This window comes from Macadamia integrifolia, chromosome 2 (genome assembly GCF_013358625.1).
Source record: "Macadamia integrifolia cultivar HAES 741 chromosome 2, SCU_Mint_v3, whole genome shotgun sequence".
Taxonomy (NCBI): domain Eukaryota; kingdom Viridiplantae; phylum Streptophyta; class Magnoliopsida; order Proteales; family Proteaceae; genus Macadamia; species Macadamia integrifolia.
In genome coordinates, this window is record NC_056558.1 from 19,320,395 (window position 1) to 19,340,948 (window position 20,554).

Consider the following 20,554-nt stretch of genomic DNA (forward strand, 5'->3'; position numbering starts at 1 on the left):
ACAATGTTTCATATAAAACCATTGCAAAATTCATGGCTAATAGACTACAACCATTTCTCCTAAGCTTCATCTCACCATTTCAGGCAGCCTTCATTCCAGGCCACCAAATTTCAGATAATATCATCATTGCTCATGAGATATTCCATTTCCTAAAGAGGAGAAAGAGTAAGACAAGATTTGTTGCTATTTAGTTTGATACGTCAAAAGCTTACGATAGGTCGAATGGAGCATTATCCGAGCAGTTTTTGAGTTCCTGGGCTTTGGCGAACACTGGTGTGACCTAATCAATTACCTTGTATCATCGGTAACATACTCCATCAAATTGGAGAGCTCTTCATTTGACTTTTCTTAGCCATCTCGGGGTATTCGACAGGGTCGCCCTCTGAGCCCCTTCATTTTCATATCTGTGATGGAGGTTCTCTCCAGGCTTCTATCAACTTATCGAGACCTTAATCAATTCAAAGGGATTAAGATTGCTCTAAATGCTCTTGAGGTGTCCCACTTACTTTTTACAAACGATACATATATCTTCTATCGAGCAACCACTGAGGACCTGATGACAATTAAGGCTACTAGATCTCTTTTCTGACCTTATAGGACAGAATATCAATTTTGATGAAAGTGTGTTATTTTTTAGCAAGAATGTGCCTAACAATGATCACATCCGATTAAGCTCTATTATTGGGATTAAAGAAATATCCAATAATGTGATCTACCTTGGCACAAACCCATTACACCCCAGATCTAGAGTGGCCAGCCTTAGCAAATTTGTTGACAAAGTTAACGACCGCCTCAATGTTTGGAAGGCTCATATGCTATCCTACGCCGGTCAGAAAATACTTACTCAGTCGACCTTGTACTCTATCCCCTCTTACTTAATGTCCTGTTTTGCATTCCCTATCAAAACTTGTAAAAGCATTGATTCGATTTGTGCTCGCTTTTGGAGCGGAGGTACCTCCAATGGTTCAAATAAGCTACATCTTATTGCATGGAAAAAATTTTGTTAACCCAAAAATCTTGGAGGTCTAGGTATCAGGGATGCCGCAACCCAAAACCAAGCTCTTCTACTAAAACTAGATGGAGATTGTTATCCCAATCCAATTATATTTGGCCTCAAATCCTCCGCTTGAAACACTTCTGTAACAAATCGTTGTTTGACCCAAAAGTCCTCAACCATCGTGGTTCTTGGGTGTGGAATAGTGTGGTATCAATTATCCCTTGCCTAAGGCAATGTGTTAGATCCAAAATAGGCAATGGAAGGAACACCTTCCTCTGGTATGATCCTTGGGTCCTTCAAGACTATGTGGCTTCATCATATAATGGCTTGATTGAGATCAATACATTTGAGAAGGTGAGTACGATCATATAGGGTAATTCCTGGAATATGGCTCTACTCACCCAATCTTTATATTCCATTATCCCCTATGACATTGGTAGAATCTTTCCTTCAGATCAAGATGATAAATGGACATGGTCTCTAACAACAAATGGAGGCTTTTCTACCTGTTTTGGAGCCCGTTTTATCCAATCAAAATTTGGTTCGATCAATCATTGGCCTATGAGAACTTTGCCTGGAAGATGGTGGAAATTTTTATGGAAACTGAAAATCCATCATAAAATCATTATGTTCTTTTGGTGTACCAAACAAAATGGGATACCAGTCAAAGAACTATTGGGTAAATGGTTGAATATCACTACTACTTGCCCATTTGCAATCATCGTTCCAAATCACTAGACCATCTCTTCTTATATTGTGATTTCACATCACATATTTGGATGGCTGACCCAATGGGTCTCTGTTTACAGAATCTAAACACTCTCTCATTTGTGTGTAGGTGGTAAAGTATTTTTTCTTTCACAAAAAAAATCATATTCTGATCGATCTTGGTTGTTTAACATCTTTGCACCTACTATATATTTCATCTGGAAACACAAGAATGGTATTTTGCTATCTCATGTGCAACCTAACCCACTCATTATGTTCAACAATGGATTATGGACCTTAAACTTGATGATGGAAGACTAAACATATCTAATATCATGCATACAGATGGTCCAACAAGCAGGAATCAAAGGTCTACTCTTCCTTTTTTGATATGTACAGTTTTAGATTGTGCTGGTACCTTTAATCTTTTGTAGTTAGATTCATGATGGGCCTTTGGAATCCTATCACAAGGTAAGTTTAGGTTCCTAGAGTCAGGTGTTACCAAAACTGATCAACAAGAAGCAGGGAAGCAGAAGGCATTCTTCAAGGACTTCTGAAGGAAAAAGGCTGAGAACTGGGAAGTCAATGAAGTATGGTTCTCAAACAAGTATCTACTTCATCTCATTCCACATCCAACCAAGGGTGCATAGTCACTTATTCATTTTGCTACTTTTTGTAAAATACATGAACTCTCTCAGTCCATCAACTTTGTGTACAAAGGGAAAACCATCTCTTGCCATGAAAACTATATGGGGGGTTGCTTGTACTATTAGTCATAGGGCGGCTAACCAATCTTGAGGCAATGTATTTTGTAATCCTTAATCCAAGTTTTTTCTCTTTTGATAAAAAAAAAAAAAAAACTCAATTTAATAGTTGAGTGGCAATTCTGTAAATTCAGGAACAATTTAAACCATGAAAAGTGAAAGTGAAGAGAATAAATAATGGGGCTAAATTGGAATTAAACTTGGAAGTAGAGGGCGTCCTTATAACTAAAAATCTAAAATAAAGAAGGGGAAATAAAGGAAATAAACCTGGAAAACGGAGGGGCTTTATGTAAATAAGATAAATATTGTCTTTTATAGAAAAGAAGGTCGATGCTTATATTCTTCAACCTTCGAGGCTGTGAACCAGGGAATGCTTCGAACGGGAGAACTCGATCTCTAGGGCAGCGCTCGACTAGAGGACCTCGGTGGAGATCGATGACTTAAAGTGACGCTATCCCAACAGGTTAGCTCTCGGACAACAGCTGGGAATTCGACGCTCGATCGCTGCAGGTCGTTTACGCCAATAGATAATAACCAGATCTGAGTTTGATTCGATCCTTTCGATTCCAGCATGGGTTTCAGCAAAGAAGCTATAGGTAGGCTCGCCTGGGCAGTTCAAAGATTTCACAATCTGTTGGAGAGAGAACAGGAGGTGATGAGGGAGATCATTGAACTCTCTTACTCCGCTTTAGGTTTCGAAATCGCAGGGTTCTTGTGGAACTTAAATTTTGTTTCAGTTGGGGCTTATCATTTGTTTGTTGTAGGAGCATGAGGTTCAGAAAACGAAACGATGCGGTCCTGGTTAGACGATGGGAATTCTCCTTCAACATCTACTTCACCCTCTTCACATACTGTACTTCCTCAAGTTCCCGGGTGCTCTACCTCTTCTTATAGGTGAGAGAGTCCTTTCAATTACTCTCTTGTGAGGTTCATTTCCTTTCTGGTAGTTATTTATAACTTTTTTTTTTTCGTTCTCGCAATGCAATCGTAATAGAATTATGTTACACATCCTCTCTTGGTATTTATGGTATCTTTGCTTGAGGCCTTTATTTTTAACCAATGAATGCACTTTGAGTAATATTAACCTTACCTTTATATTGCTTGGACATTAGTTTTCCGGAAATGATTTTTGTCTGACATTGAAGTGAAGCTGATCTTCTGGATTCCCTTGACTGTGCAATTCACTGAAACCTAATTTAATTATCCTCCATTGTTGTGGTGTTGAAGTAGTTGGTTATATATAAAAGCCTCAAGCAACGGTGTGATGACTAAACTTTGAACTTGGCCCTCTGGTTCTTGAATGGGTTGGGTCAGTATGGTAAGATTGCTTGATTGACTAGCGAATGAGCCTTACATTGTCCAATTCATTTCACACATGATGATTGTTGATGTGTGGTGACATTGACTTTGTTGTCTAGACATAGTCAAGTCTGTTTGATCAAATGCTCTAATGCTCTTATGCTCTAATGCTCTAATGCTCTAATGCTCTAATGCAGATGGATGACTTATCTGTATCCTTGGTATATTAATTATTAATATTGTTGATTTGCACCTCTTTTGCAGTGGTAATAATGTTTGTCGGTTGTTAGCATGGAGGGAGATTTCTCCACGGGCCAAAAACTCATCAAGAAGGCTGTGGCGAGAAGCTTCTAAATGCAACATTGATTCTTCCGGGCCAAAGTGTGAATCTACAGATGCAAAACTTGGTCTTGTTTCATGGTAAGGGCTATATGCCCTCAGTTTTATGGTGTCCACATATTTCTCTTTTTCTGTCTTTTCTTATGTATAAAATCTATGTAACTTGTGGTCTATTGGCTTCACTTTTCCAATTTTTAGCTACAAAAGTAGTCTAGGGTTTCTATGTGGTAACTTGTGAATAGAAACACATTGCTTTGTGGTTAAGTCAGGCTGAGTTTGAATTATTGGTATTACTTACAACTAATTTTTCTTACCTGGAATATTTATCATCATTTTCAGGGTTGAAGCAGAGTCATTGCGGCATTTATCAGCCAAGTACTGTCCACTGGTCCCTCCTCCAAGGTCGACTATTGCATCAGCCTTTAGTCCAGATGGAAGAACTCTCGCTTCTACACAGTAAGAGGGTGTTACATGCATGTTTTTCTGTCAATGCTCAGGCAGAAAAAGTCTTCTATTAACTGTACAAATGTGCTTTCTGTGCAGTGGTGACCACACTGTAAAAATTATTGATTGCCAAACTGGAAGCTGTTTAAAGGTTTTGACTGGTCATCGGCGGACACCCTGGGTGGTAAGCCTGCATGTGATGGGATTATACTTTTATGCTTTGACTTACATTTTTGAATATCATTTTGTTTTTAGACAATTTTTGCAACAAGATGATATAAATAAATAATGCTTAAGAGTGAAGCGTACTGGCTTGAAGCTAAGTGACTTCATAGTTTAAGACTAAGAGTGAACTATGATTTAGACCACACACTATGGGGATAGCATATACACAATCTTTGCCAAAGTTGAATAGGCCATAAGAAAGTTGCTTCTATTCCCCCGGTTTTGCTCAAGAATCGAACATTGTGTCATAGGAATGGGTGTAGGTTACTATTCAGACCACTGCACTTTTCAATGTTGATTTCGATTGGATAAGTCAATTTGACCTCTATTGAAACCTAATTTCGCTCAAAATTGTTCAAAATCTGGTTGAAGTTTGGTAAAACTTTGGGAAATGGGAGGAAATTAGGGAAATACTTAGAATTTTGAAATTGTAAAAGAAAACCACCCCAAAATGGTAGTTTGGTTTTGCACGCTATTTTGCTGATGATATTGCATGTATTTTGTCTTTTCACCTTTATACGTCATTGTGCAAATAATAAAAATATTAGCATCAAGCAAGGCTCTAAATTCAGGAACAGGTTAAGCCCTTAAAAGTGAAGAGAATAAATAATAGGGCCAAATTGGACTTAAACTTGGAAGTAGTGGGCATTCCTTATAACTAACATAAGGAAAGGGAAATCAAGGAAATAAACCTAGATGAGGGGCTTTCTATAAATAAGACAAGTCTTTAATTAAAAAAAAAGTCCTTCCTCCCTCTTGACCTGAACCTCACCATGCTCTCTCTCCCTCCGGCAACCCTTACTGTCGAAACCACCCAACCTAGTACTCCTAGCCATCCCCTTCCCCCTCTCCTACCACCCTGCCATTTTTCTTGCTCAATCCATCCCCTCGTCATGCTCCTCTCCCCCTCCTAGCCACCCCACCCCTTGCTCCCTCCCCTCCGCTTCCAGGCCCTAGAACGCCATTGTCCACCCCACTACTCTCCCCTCCAGAGAAGGTCACCCCCTGGTCTTCATTCCTCCCACTATTATTGATGATAAAAAAGTTGGTCTTTGTCCCTTCGGCCTTCTTGAACTAGAAATCTCTCAATGGAAACACTGTGTTATTGGGCGTTTCCTGGGAAGTAGATCCCTTTCAACATCGTAAAATCTTCCATTTGCAAGCAATGGCTGCTTCTCGGTCCGATGTCTACCTACTTGTTGGATGATATTATTTTCTTATTCAATTTTCTCTCAACAATTTGACAAGCTCACTACTTTAGAAGGTGGTCCTGGCCTCCTGGGAGAGTAGGTAAAAAGCCTATCTTCTTGGCCAGTGGGACCAGTACTCCAGCCTCGGTAAAGTGGACTTCCATTTGGTACCCGTCTAGGTAGCTCTCTTGAACCTCCCATTAATAGTGTGTGAAAAGGGCCTTAGTGTGGTGGCTTTGTCATTGGAAAGCCTCTGTTCTTTTATCATAGAACAAAGCTGATGGATTGGTTAGCTTTTGCAAGAATCTGTGTTGAACTATCTGCTGATGAGATCCTCACAACCTGTCACTATCATAGAAGATGAAGGCTTCTCCTTTATTTAACCTATGCGCTATGAAAGGCTCCCTCAATGCACTATTTGTAAAATTTTTGGTCACCACACTAGAGCTGGCTCCCTAAATCAGTTGACTTCTTTTGAAGCCCCTTCTATGAATGAAATAACACCTGAAGAGAGTCCCTCTACGGAGATTGGTAATCTCCATGTAGTTGTTGCTCCTCTGATCCATGGTAGAAAGAAGTTGTGCCGTTGCCACTGCCGCAGTCGAAGCCTCATGTAGATCCTTGGTTCCAACCATGGCTACCAATCCTGTTGGGGCTCCCTTGTTTGACCTTACGACCCTTCAACAATCGACAATGACCGAAGGATGCAACATGTTCTCCATCCTTCGGTCCTTGTCCATCTCTGACGATGATGGTCTGCCCCCTAGATCCTCTGATGATTTTGAAGATTTGCCCTTACCTTGAGCCATCCTCTTTGTTGATCAAATTTGTGGATGGAGTGCCCTCCCATATGCCACCGCCTTGGCTGCTAAAACATCTATCCTCTCTACCTTATTGAACTCTTCCCAGGTTACATGTCTGAACATGCCTCTTGCCGATCATTCTCTTTCAATTTCTACTCTTCCCCCCTTGACTTATCCTAGACTAAATCACCCAAACCTAAACCAGCTCGACTTGACCCAACCCCTTCCAACGAAACTCCCACCCTGCCTCGATTATTTCCTCTAACCTACTCACTAACCCTAACCCACATACCCCCTTTAACCCTTCCACCAACCCATTCACCCATGTGGATCCTCCTGATCCGTTGAGAGCTCCTTTCTTGCCCAATGGTCTCTTTTGAGATCCAACCCATCTTTTTGCATTGCGGGCCTCTCCTACCCTCTTGGGGAAGCTATGTCTCCTCTGATGCTACTTTGGTTCCGTCTCTCATAGAAGACTTCGATCTGCTTGGTTATAGCTCTCCACCAACAACCACTTCTGTCGCGTCCTCTGCTTTTGTCGCTTCGACAACAACCATCTCATCTACCACCATCCCTGCTACTGCCACTACCACTACCACCATCATTGGTTATGCTGCTCCACCTACAACCACTTTTGTCGTCGCCTCCCTTGCTTACGTTGCTCTGCTAGCGACCGCATCTACCACCATCCTTGCTACAACTGCTATTGCTACTGCTATTGTTACTACTGCGACCGTGGCTATTGCTACCGCCGCTACTCCTATCGCCATAACTACTGTCGCTAATCTGCCATCACTGCTCCGCTTGTGACCTTCTTGATGCCAATCGTTGCCTCAGATCTTCTCAACTACACTAGTTAACTACCTTACTATTACTGTAGCTCTGCCAGAGATCCCCTTGTCTACTATGACTTGTTGTTGTTGTTGTTACCACTGTCTCTTCTAGGCTAACTACCCAGTCAATTACTTGGGGCTTCCTCTCATCTCTTCTAAGCTGATTGTCCGATTATTGCACCTCCATGCTTGACGTTATGAGAAAAAGGCTTCAACTTTGGAAAGGCAATCTCCTACGCTGGCATCTTGAGCTCGCTAGATTTGTGCTCCAACCATGTACCTTTAGTGATTGGGTGTTTCGTCCTCCCTCAATCCATCATCAAAGCCATTGAGTTGCTTCTCTGTTTCATCCTTTGGAAAGTGGCTGATTCTTCCAAATTCCTACATCCCATCTGTTGGGCCTCCGTTTATCTCCCCAATTATGAAGGAGATTGGCTCAAGATGAATCAAAGAGGTTAACTTTGTGGGCATCCTCAGGCTTATCTGGAAGATTGTGTCCAAGCACAATAGTATTTGGGTCTCCTGAGTCTACTCCTCCCCCCTTAAGAATGACTTCCTCTGGGACCGCTTCCCCTGGTCTTGCTGCCTCTTGGGTTTGGCATAATTTCCTCATCTCAAAGCCCTCTCAGTGCTATCTCCTCCTCCTCCATTGGTAATGGCAACACCACCTCTTTATGGCTTGATCCTTGGCACCCCTCAGGTGTCCTTTTTGTTATAGCCCCAAGATCATCTACTCCTTTGGTTGGAGTAGAAACTTCCTTGTCTCTTTCATCATTTCCAATGGTGCTTGGTCCCCTTCCTCTTCCTCTTCCTCTCCCCCCTTAGCTGACATTTGGTCTTCCTTCCCTCCCCTTCCCTTGGGCCACCGAGGAAGAGAAGACAATCTCGTGGCTCTCCTCCTCCACTGATATGTTTAGTTCTTCCTCGGCTTGGGACTTCGTCAAATCTAAAGGCCCTCTTGTGACTTGGCACAAAATTGTTTGGTTTAAGGGTTACATCCCTCGCCACTGTTTCCCAACTTGGCACTATTTTGAGCTTTCCGTCCAGGTTCCTCCTTTTTATTGTCTATGTTGGAATGGCACCGAAGATGTTGATTACCTCTTCTTCTCCTTTTCCTTCTCCTCGATCATCTGGAAGAGAGTCCTTAGTCGTTGCTAGCTTGCTAATAGAGAGTCCTCTTCTTTAGTAGAGAATGCATTTGGGTCGATATGACTTTTGCTGGTACCATCATTTGTGACACTGCCGAGAAGCTCGCCCTTTGTGCCACCCATCAACCACCTTTGGATGGAGCGAATTCTTCGTAGATGGAAGTCCAACTCCCATTCATTTGACAATATTTGGAATGTCATCTATTTTGATGATAGCTCCAAACTTGCTCCTCTCCCCAAGGAAGGAGCTCATTGTTGTCTCATTTTTCTCTCCTCTATGTTGTCCCCCCTCCCCCCTAGTTGATGGATTGCTCCCTCTTGGCTGATGTGCTCCCCCCTAGTTGGGCTTGTTCCCCTTTGTCTGGCTTATTGTGAGCCACCCCCTTCTCCCTTGTATATTATTCTTCTGTTTTGGTAATATATTTTATTCATGAACTCGACCTCTAGGGCAGCGCTCGATTAGAGAACCTCCGTGGAGATCGATGACTTCAGGTGATGCTATCCCCACAGGTTGGCTCTCAAACAACATCTGGGAGTTTGATGCTTGATTGCAGCAGCTCGGTTCCACGATGGATAATAACCAGATCTGAGTTTGATTTGATCCTTTCGAGTCAGCATGGGTTTCAGCAAAGAAGCTGCAGTAGGCTCGCCTGGGCAGTTCAAAGATTTCCCCACCTGTTCGAGAGAGAACAGAGGGTGATGAGGGAGATTGATGAACTCTCTTACTCAGCCTTAGGTTTCGGAATTGCAGGGTTAGGAAAAACAGAATAACAGGTAGGGAAATGGAGAAATAAAAGAAGAATAGAGAGAGAGAGAGCTATGCACGCCATAGTTGTCATGGCGTCGCCAAGGCGGCGATTTGGTGTCTTGGCGGAAAAAGAAGTTCATGGTAATTCTACGATTTACATGACTCACAAATGGCGGTCGCCATTGGCTGATAGGCGTCGCCATGGCACTGCCATGGACGTCAGGTCACACCTGATTCACTAGGCAGTCGATTTTTTGTATGATTTTGATAGGGCTATATTGATTTTTGATGATTTGATGTTGCTTAATGTTGGTTTTATATGTTATAGGGTATATATTGTAGGCTTATAGCATTCCAAATAACTTTAGAGAAGAGGGGAAATAAAAAAAGTAGCATACTAAATAACTTTAGAAAATAGGGAAAATAAAAAATGACACATGGGCGATTTGACCACCATGGCAACGCCATAATGGGCGATTCATCGCCAAATCAATTAGCCACCCCTCCACTGCCTTGGATCGATTTGACGCCGTGACAACTATGACGCACGCCTCTTAGCAACCATGGTTTCAAGTTGAAGACCATCAATTCAATTTTTCCAAATCCAAAATCTGATTCTCCTATGGCATTACTGGCAGTTTAAAGAAGAAAAATCCCTGACATAAAATGGAATCATATCAAATATGGAAACTACTCTAAGATAGAAATAATTAACTGAAATGGAAACTAGATAACCCAAGCAAGAATCTCCTATGTATCTACCCAAGTAATCCAACTTTCCAAAATAAAGAAAATCAATAAACTAAATATTGCATCCCTTATTATCAGCTTCCAACTGCATTATACTGTAGCTTGATGTGAAAAGATATAAAACATAAAATCAACAGAAAATTCCAAACTTAACTAATTGATGCAGTTGGGCGTGGGAAGACTATTTAGTACTTTAACTATTTATTTGTTTCCTTATTATTAGAGTAGGGTGTCGGTCAAGTGAGTTTAGAGTTTCAATTTTTATTTAGATTTCAGTTTCTAATTTAGGTTTGTTTCCAATTTAATTAGCTTCCATTGTTACAGTTTACTTCCCTTTATATTGATGTAACTCGATGGAGATTTCAGGTGGAATTAAATAGTTGAATGAATGTTTGCCTCGTGAAACCATGTATGCTGTGATGCTTGCACATCCCTCTTTCCTCTGTTCTTCTTCTTCTTTCTAATTCTTCTTTTTTACCTGTTGTATTTTCCCTTTATCTGGAACTATTCTGCTTCTGGTGGCAGTTGTAGCCTTACTCAAGCTCATCGATCTCCTTTGTGTTTGGCCTGCTTGGGCTGAGGTATTGGCCGAGGGTTCCCTACCCTTGGACGCCCTTGAGATAGGGCTTGAAATTCTCACAGCTGTGAGAATCAACCTCTGCAACTGGCTGCAACAACTTCTATCGTCATAATCTGATTCAGAGCATCAATGGTGATTTCTGGGTTGCTGGTTCCAGTCGTGAGTTATGCTAGTGGAGAGAACCTTGCAATGCGACTCTTCATTTGAAATCCCAGGTCAGCTCGAGCCTTCTCGAGGAAGTTCTTCTTCCCACTACTTGCCCCCTTCCCTTCTTTTATTCTTATTTGCCCCTTTCTTTCACTCACTTCCACGATTGCCCCTTTCACATGTGCATTCCATTCACTTGACACCCATTAATTACAAGTCTGCCACTATTTATAAATTTCTGTATATTTACAGAATTGCCTTCTTTTTGAAAACTTGAGTCTATTTACCAGTTATGCCATTTGCTCTTTGATTTGAGTTATCTAATAATTCAACGGGCCCATAAGCGATTTGATTCCAGATTTAGAACTCGGATCCTTATCTTTAATCTCAAAGTTTAAAGTTTAAACAATCCATAAAATCCAAAAACAAATCTTTTAATCAATATGATCAAATAAACCAACATTTGGCAGTTGTTCTGGTTGTTGCTGTCTAGTAGAATCAATTGCCCTTCACTAAAGTCATCTACAGCTCTAGTCCGCCCCCATCACCCTAGATGCCTCCTGGGTTTGGGACAACATCCTCAGTTCTAGATTCATTACTATCAGAGCCATCTCTTCCACTATAGGCAACAACACATCTACTTATCTTTGGCTTGATCCGTAGCACCCTTCAGGTACCTTATCAACCATTATTAGCCCTAGAGTTATCTATTCCTTTGGTTCGAACAGGAATGCTGCTGTTGCCTCCATCATGGAAAATGGTATTTAGACCCCCCTAATCTCCCTCTCCTTTGCTGATCTTTGGTCCTCCTTTCCCCCCATCCCCCTTAGGCATCGGGGAAGGGAAGATAAAATTCATTGGCTGCCCTCTCCCTCGAGATTGTTTAGTTCTGTCTCTATTTGGGAATTTATTCATTCCAAAGGTCCTCTTGTTTCATGGAGGAACATTATCTAGTTTAAAGGCCATATTCCCTCACAGTAGCTTCACGGCTTGGCGTGCCATCTCCAACTGCCTCCCCACGTAGACTTTCTTTCCCTACCGGCATATTTAGGTTCATCCTGTTCTTTATGCTGGAATGCCACCGAAGATGCTAACCATCTTTTTTTCTCCTACCTTTTCTTCTCTACAATTTGGAAGAGGGTTCTCAGTCATTGCTGGCCTTCTAGAAGGATAATTCTTCCCTTGAGTAGAGAATGGATCTGGGTTGACATGACATTTTTAGGAGCTTCAGTTTGTGATACTATCGGAAAGCTTGCTTTTTGTGCCACCGTCAATCATATTTGGATGGATTGTAACTTGTGTAGATGGACATCCAATTCCAGATCTTATGATAAGATTTGGAAGACCATCTACTCAGTTATCATTTCCAAACTTGTCTTAGTTCGTCACAACAATGTTAGGAACAACCCAAGGAACTTGCTTATTGTTGTATCCTGGGGCTTCCCTCTCACTATATTGTCGTAGCCCCCCCCCCCCTTGTTGTTTCCATAGATTAGCAGCTTGCTTGCTTTAGCTGCTAGCTTGGTTGTTTCTCCCTTTGTGGGTTTGTCCCCAAGAAAAAATCCTTTGTATGGTCTTTCTCCTACTTGGTAAAGAAGGTCATCTTCGAACACAACCTACATAAAAAAGCACTAAATCAAATCTCAAAAAAATTTAAAATATTAAATTATTTATTATTATCAATTATCAAGACAAATATATAAATAGTACCAAGAACCGTAATACTTGACTCATGATACATTGACTTCACTTTAAAGTAGCAACTAGGAACAAGACATGGGTGAACCTTTATAAGTGGAAGACACCCCCCCCCCCCCAAAAAAAAAGCATCTTGAGAAGATTAGGCAGCTAAAAAGCACAATTCTTAAAGGGCAAGTACAATGGACAAGAATGATAAAATTCTTTTCTGGTCCAAATCAGATTCCCTTAGATTCCGCCTACACAGAATAAGTAAAGCACAGAGCCGACAATCAAGTGTGAACTTCATTGCATTATAAAGTATAAGCAACACACGTTAATACAATAGCTAGGGATGGGAGCAGCAACATGGTGTGCAGGATGGGCTTGCATTGACCGGAGAGATGACAGAGTACCTTTCGAAGTATCAGGTTCAGGTGGGAGGCCTGAGACAGTTAAAGAATGCACAGGATGGGCCTGTGTAGACCAGAGGGTTTGGGGAGCACCTTCCAAGGTGTTTGGGCTAAGCGAGTTGCCTGAGTAAGTCGAAGCGACAATAACAGAGGAAAAGCCATCAAAAGAGGAGACGACATGGCAGAAGGACAATAAAAATGTTTCTAGGCAGGAGGCTTGGGCAAGAGGGGAAGGCAACTTGCAGGGAGGTGACTGACAAGCAGTAGAGACAACGCAAACATTTCCTGGCGGAATGCTAGGGAAAAATGGAGGAGCGGTTGGCATGGAGGCGACTAGTAGGGTAGGATGGAGAGGATTGACAGCTTGGTGGAAGGCTAGGGGTGATAATGACATCAGGGGAAGGGCCAAAGCCATCGGAAGAGGCATATGCAGGATGCGGGGATATGGTCGAGGTGAATGCTTTAATTGGCGGAACAAAGGGGGCACCTTTGGAGGCGACGGTTGGCAAAGAGGATGCGACACAAACATGGCCTGGTGGAAGGCCAGGGAAGGAGGATCGGGGACAGGGCAACGAGTGGGTGAGGGAGAAGCCCTCAACGAGTTAGAAGAACTCGAAAGATTGAATGGGTAAGGGTCAAAGGATGGCTATGGGTTGAGGCAGTGGGCGGGCAAGAGTAATAGTTCGAGTTTGGAAGGTGTGTTGGGTTAGTGGATATGGAGGATGAGTTCGTAGGATTTAAAGAGTTGACCTAGTTGGGAGAAGATTAGTTCAGAGGACCATGGACGAATTAAAGGGGGCCCCCCAGCTAGGATGGGAAGGGAAAAAAGAGGAGGTAAAGGAATATAATGGTTTGTAATAGCAAGAGAGACTGTGGTGGTTATGTTTAAAAGAGATCCCAAATCAAGGGTGAGGTCTTGGCAGGGAGATCGAGGCAACAAATCTTTATCGACAACTTCGGAAGGACTTCAGATCGAGGCAACAGATCTTCATCAACAACTTTGGCAAGGACTTCGGCTGCAGTGGCAGAGGCAGGAGATTAAGGTGACAACTCGCCCTCTTTAGAGTTAGAGGATGATTGAGACAAGAGAACGGAAAATTTGTTGTGCCCAACAGTTTGAAGAGGGAGATCCATTGGACCAATGGAAGATTGCATGACATTCGAGGACGAGGGGTCTTCATTCGGACTAGGATCGGCCATCAGACTATGATTCTAGCGACTCTTTCTCCCTCCAAGAGTCTTTTGTGACAGAAGCCTTTCTAAGGGAGAGGGATGAACATCTTTCTGATCAACTTTTGGGGTGCAAAGAGAGGTCTTTTTGACCGAAAGCTTTGCATATGGTACACTGGGGGGGAGCCATTCATAGTGAACTAGCTGAGAGAAAGAGAACCCATCATCATCATAAATGGAGTAAAGAGAAATAGATAGAGATAGAGAGAGAGAGTCTTGGGATTTCTCCAAGGGAGACCCAATTGCTTTAGCTGGGGCTGCCCTCTATTCATTATATAGCACTTAAATCAGCTTATTGCAAGTCCTATTACAAGTAAGATAGCAGTCCTAGTAGAACTAGAAATACCAAAACATAACAGGAAATTGACTAACAAATCTGTCCTAGCTGAACTAAGACCCTCCTAGATAGATTAGGAAAGCCATCTCTAACATAACATCAGTCCTAGCTGAACTCGGACTCTCGTAGTTAGACTAGGACAACACCAGGGAGGAGCCTGCATAATCTTTAGGACTCCTCTTCTCACCGAAGCCTTCTAACACTCCCCCTTAAGCTGAAGCGTAGATGTTAATCATGCCCATATTTACAAATGAAGTCCACTCTACCACTCCCCAAAGACTTGGTGAAAACATTTGCAAGTTGTTCTCCTGTGAGAACATGACTTGTAGAAACAACTCCTTAGTGACAGTCAACCTCAATATGTTTTTTCCTCTCATCGAACACTGGATTAGACGCAATGTGGATCGTAGCTTGGTTATCACACCACAACTGCATAGATGAAGTGCAATCAAACCTGAGTTTTGTCAACAACTCCTTCACCCACATCAACTCACAGGTGACATGAGCTGTGACAACTCCTTTACTCAGATTCTGTGTTATACCTAGCCGCAACAGCTTGCTTCTTGCTCTTCTAAGACACAAGGTTGCCACCAACAAATGTACAATATCCAGTAGTGCACCACTTATCATTAGGAGATCTAGCCCAATCAACATGACAAAATATCTCAATACGACCATGCCCATGATCAAAGTAAAGCGAACCACGACCTAGAGCCTTCTTGAGATATCGTAGAATACGAATAACAACATCCCAATGGGATGCTTGTGGTGACGAAAGAAACTGACTCACAACATTGACAGGAAAGGCAATATGAGGCCTAGTCACTGTCAAATAATTAAGTTTTCCCACCAATCTTCGATACTTCTTAGGATCATCTAACAAGTCACCACTTTCAACTTTAAGCTTTACACTCGGATCCATAGGAGTATCCAAAGGCTTGGACCCTAACATTCTAGTCTCTGTCAGCAAATCCATAACATATTTCCTTTGAGAGAGGGAAATACCTTTTCTTGACAGAGTAACCTCAATACCCAAAAAGTACTTCAACCGTCCTAGATCCTTGGTTTGAAACTTCTGCTGTAGATGTGCTTGCAGACTTTGGATTCCTTCAATATCATTTCCAGTGGTGATAATATCATCTACATAAACAAAAAGAAATATCATTCCTGCGACAGACTTCCGATGGAACACCAAATGATCACTATCACACCTGAATAGACCAAACTTACAAACCACATTAGTGAACCTTGCCCGAGGAGCAGTGCTCCAAACCATACAAAGACTTCTTTAGTTTGCATACCAGACTCCCCCTGAGATACAGATCTTGACGGTTGCTCGATATAAACCTCTTCATGTAAATCTCCATAAAGGAAAGCATTCTTCAATCGAACTGATGTAACGACAAATGAGAAGATGGAACCAAAGATATCAAAATACAAACATAAGCTAACTTGGCCATAGGAGAAAAAGTATCCAGATAATTAATGCCATACACCTGTGCATAGCCCTTGGCTACTAACCGAGCCCTTCAACCGAGCTAGAGAACCATTGGGATTGATCTTAACAGCATAAACCCATCGGCGACCAATAGCAAACTTACCTGAGGTAATGGTACAAGACCCCAAGTAGAATTCTCATCCAAAGCCAATAACTCCTCTCCTATAGCTGTTCTCAAGCCAGGACTAGACAATGCTTCTGCAACAGACTTAGAAACAGGATGACAAGACAAGGTGGAAAAACAAGTATGGAAAGAAGATGATAGGCCAAAATAAGAAACAATATTCCAAAGGGGATGTCGGGTACAACTCTGAACAACCTGACGATGTGCAATGGGAATATCAATATCAGAAAGAGAAATACCTAGATCAGGGACCGTAGGAAAAGATGGCGAGGTAGGAATCGTAGAGACAAAGGTGTTACATCTTCACAAGGACAACGAGTGTAGACAATCGGGCCAACTGATGGTGTGGACACAACTGTGGAAGGTGGCGACACCACTAGTGGAGATGGTACCACTGCTTCTGCGGTAACTTGTGGAGAATAATGTTGGACAACATAGCGAGGAAGATCATCATCCAGAGTTGACAGATCAACGGATGCATCTGGATAAACAACAGACTCAAGGAAAGAGACATCCGCAGTAAGAAAATATTTCTGAAGAGTAGGGCAATAACAACATTAACCGTTTTGAGTATGTGACTAATTCAAAAAGATACACTTGAGACCACGTTGATCCAACTTTAACAAACCTGGACGATGATTATGAATAAAACAAACACAACTGAAAATACGAGGAAGAGCAAACAAACAAGGGATCAGAAGGAAATATTGGAGAATGAGGAATAGCACCCTGTAATAATGATGAAGTCATCCAATTAATAAGATAACAAGCAATTAATAATGCATCTATCCAGAATAGTTTGGACACTTTTATCTCAAATAAAGAGATTGAGCAACCTCCATTAGATGACAATTTTTCGCTCAGCAACACCATTTTGTTGGGGGGTGTCTGAGTAGGAAGATTGATGTATCATACCACAACCAGAGCCATATACTGAGAGAATGGGCTAGAAAAGTATTCCTTGGCATTATCACTTTGTAAGGCCTTGATAGTTATATTAAGCTGATTCTGAATTTCAGCAACAAAGGCACAAAAAATAGATAGTAACTCATAACGATATTTCATTAAATAAATCTTGGTAACTCTGGAATGATCATCAACAAAAGTAACAATATATCGGAATCCTAGTTTGGAAGTACTGGGACAAGGACCTCATACATCCGAATGAACCAAAGAGAAAGGGTGCGCAGACCGTTTATTGACTCTAGGTGGATAGCTTACACGGTGAAGCTTCCCAAACTAACATTCTAAATTGGAAATAGAACGGAAATGAGGATCAACCTTCTGTAAGCTCTGCAAAGATGGATGTCCTAGTTGACAATGGATTTGATGCGGGCTGAGAATACTTGAACATGCAATGAAAGTAGATTTGTCTTCAAACAGATAAAGCCCCCAACTCTATGACCTCTATCAATCGTCTTCTTCATCGTTAGGTCTTGAAAAACACACGATTCAGAAGAGAAGGTTATAGAATAGTCGTAAGCTTAGGTAAACTTACTCACAGATAGAAGGTTAAAGGAGGATTCAATAATAGAATAACAAAATTTAACGACAAAAAAGTGGTAAGACGAATATTTTCAGTGCCTTTGACTTTAACAATAGATCTATTAGCCAATGTGTCAGTAGCAGAAGGCTCTTGAAAGGAGGAAAATATACCTGACACACTAGATGTATGTTTTGATGCACTTGAATCAATTATCTAGGGTCGAGAAGATGAACTAAAACATGCAGTAGCAGTAGAAGGTTAAGGAGAGTCTGAAATTGAATGTACCATGAAAATTCTTCATTTGTCATCTTGACCATTCTTCCTTCAGATTGTCCAGGCTGAGAGGGTTGGGAAGACTTTGTAACTGCTGCTGAGTTGGCAAATTGTTTCTGGTAGGTTTGCCATGAAGTTTCCAACAAAAACGTTGGATATGTCCTGGTTTACCACAATGGTGGCATGTTCGTGCTGCCCCTGAACCATCTGAAGAGTTGGAAGAATCAGAAGGTTGCCCTTTATTACTTCCACTGCCGGTATTAGAACCCCACCTCGATTATAATTCTGAGACAAAAAGAGCTCCTGGTGTAGGTGCAGGGTTATGAGAGTTCTCTCGAGCTACTCATAAGACTCAAGAAATGGTATTTACCAAAGAGGCCACTTTATCTCCTCCAAGGAGCTGAGACCGGACAACATCATACTTCGATCCAAATTCACCCAAAAAAGCAATAAATGCATGTTGTTCCCATTGGTTTTGCATCTTCGTAACATCACAACTAATTGGAAATAGAGAGTTCAACTCCTCCTACATCCTCTTGAAATCAGAAAAATTTTGAGTCAGAGGTTGACCCTTCCGATCAACCCTATAAAAGTCATGAGATAACTTACAAATACAGGAAAGGCTGTTCTGTCAAGAGTATAGAATGTTTAGATAATCCCATAGCTCTTTCATAGTATCGATGTGAGTAACACTATCAACAATAGAGTTATTCATCGAGTTCAATAGTTGACCCAATATACATGCATTAATAATATCCCACATAGTATCAGTAGCAGACTTCACCTTTGAAGGTGATCCTACTGATCACAACCAGTCAAATCTAAGTGCACAATTTTCTTCCATTGTTGGAAATTGGTAGCTCCTGCAAGCTTCTTCTTTGTAATTCTATGAGAGAATGAGGTATCACCTCAGAAACAACATTCTTTGGCTCAGTGACAGCCTCAAAACACCACTCTTTGGCTCAGCGACAGCCACTGAAGCAAGGTACAACGGAGAATCAGAAAATCCACAAAGAAATCAACAATTCAGGAAGAATTATCCCAAATTGCAAAATCGTATTTTAGGCCAATCCAGGGTTACCTGCGGTTGGAGCTGTAGGGCTCAAAAGGAGCTGAAAAGTAACAACTAGAGATGGAGAGAAGGGGTTGTTATTGATGGGGGAAGAGAGAGCTATGATCGATTTCTCCTTGAGGATCAAGGCTCAGATAGTCCTGGGATTTCTGCAAGGGAGTCCCAATTGCTTAGGCTGGGGTTGCCTTCCTTTAGTCATTATATAGCACTTCAATGAGCTTATTACAAGTTCTATTACAAGTAAGACATCAGTCCAAGTAGAACTAGAAATACCAAAACATAATATGAAACTGACTAACTAATCAGTCCTAGCTGAAATAGGACGCTCCTAGTTAGACTAAGAAGGCTAACTCCTAACATGACATCATTGGTAGTTGCATAGTTGTCACGCCGTCAAATCGATCCAAGGCGGTGGAGGGGTGGCTAATCGATTTGGCGATGAATTGCCAGTTTTGGCATTGCCATGGCGGTCAAATCGCCCATGTGTCATTTTTTATTTTTCCTATTTTTTAAAATTATTTAGTATGCTATTTTTTTATTTTCCCTATTTTATAAAGTTATTTAGCATGCTACAAGCCTAGAATATATGCCCTATAACATATAAAACCAATATTAAGTAACATCAAATCATAAAAAAATCAACATAGCCATATCATGTCATAAAAAATCAACATGAATTATTGACTTATACAGTTTTACATCAAGTCATCACTCATCAAGTCATAAAAAATCAACATGTATATCACACAAAACTAAAAAGTAAAAGGCTAACCTGTGACTGAAGCTCGAAAGCAATGATTGGAAGTGAGTGAACAACCTGAACAAAGTAAAAGGTATATATATATATATATATATCAATATATCATATATGAATTAGAGATATATATTTGGAAACCTAAGAATAGATCAAATGATAAGATAAGTGGTTGACCTATTAAGCTATTAATGACTTACTGAAGCAATGAAGCTTGATAGCAAATGAACTAAACATAAAATAAAAAAAGAAAACTTAACTAATCATCCAAGTTCAAAGTTCAAGCTTAAAGTTTATAGTTTAAACAATACATAAAATCCACACTCAAACAGTCACACAAATAACTTAATCATCCAACAAATCAGCAGATGGCAGATTCCCTTGTCCACTAGAAGCATTTGCATTTTCACCAAAGTTATTTATGACATCCAAGTCATCATTCACATCATCCTTTTCTTCCAAATCTTCTTCCCCATCTGATTCTGATGACTCCCCAACAACCCTCCCTCTACCACAGCATGAGTAGCACATATTTCCTCTAGAGGTTGATGATTGAGTTCTCCTGGGTCGATTGGGCCCCTCCATTGTTGCCCCCATTGCTCTACCAGCAACGTCCCATGTGAGATCAACATTGGGATGGACTACATCATCCACTTGCTCGCCAATCATCCAGTCACTACTCCAATCTAGTTCTTCAAGCACAAGTGGATCATAA

At 41.3% G+C, this 20,554-nt stretch overlaps 1 protein-coding gene across 2 annotated transcripts in view; it reads left to right on the forward strand.

The window, feature by feature from the left end:
• The first annotated feature begins 2,827 nt into the window (after window positions 1–2,827).
• Window positions 2,828–20,554, forward strand: part of LOC122092396 — a 114,025-nt gene continuing 96,298 nt past the window's right edge. For both annotated transcript variants that reach the window (XM_042662710.1, XM_042662715.1), the window contains exons 1-5: window positions 2,828–3,065; window positions 3,234–3,363; window positions 4,033–4,188; window positions 4,447–4,563; window positions 4,651–4,735. In XM_042662710.1, the coding sequence (XP_042518644.1) occupies window positions 3,260–3,363; window positions 4,033–4,188; window positions 4,447–4,563; window positions 4,651–4,735 (462 nt within the window). In that variant the 5' untranslated portion in view covers window positions 2,828–3,065; window positions 3,234–3,259. The remainder of the gene's footprint in view (window positions 3,066–3,233; window positions 3,364–4,032; window positions 4,189–4,446; window positions 4,564–4,650; window positions 4,736–20,554) is intronic.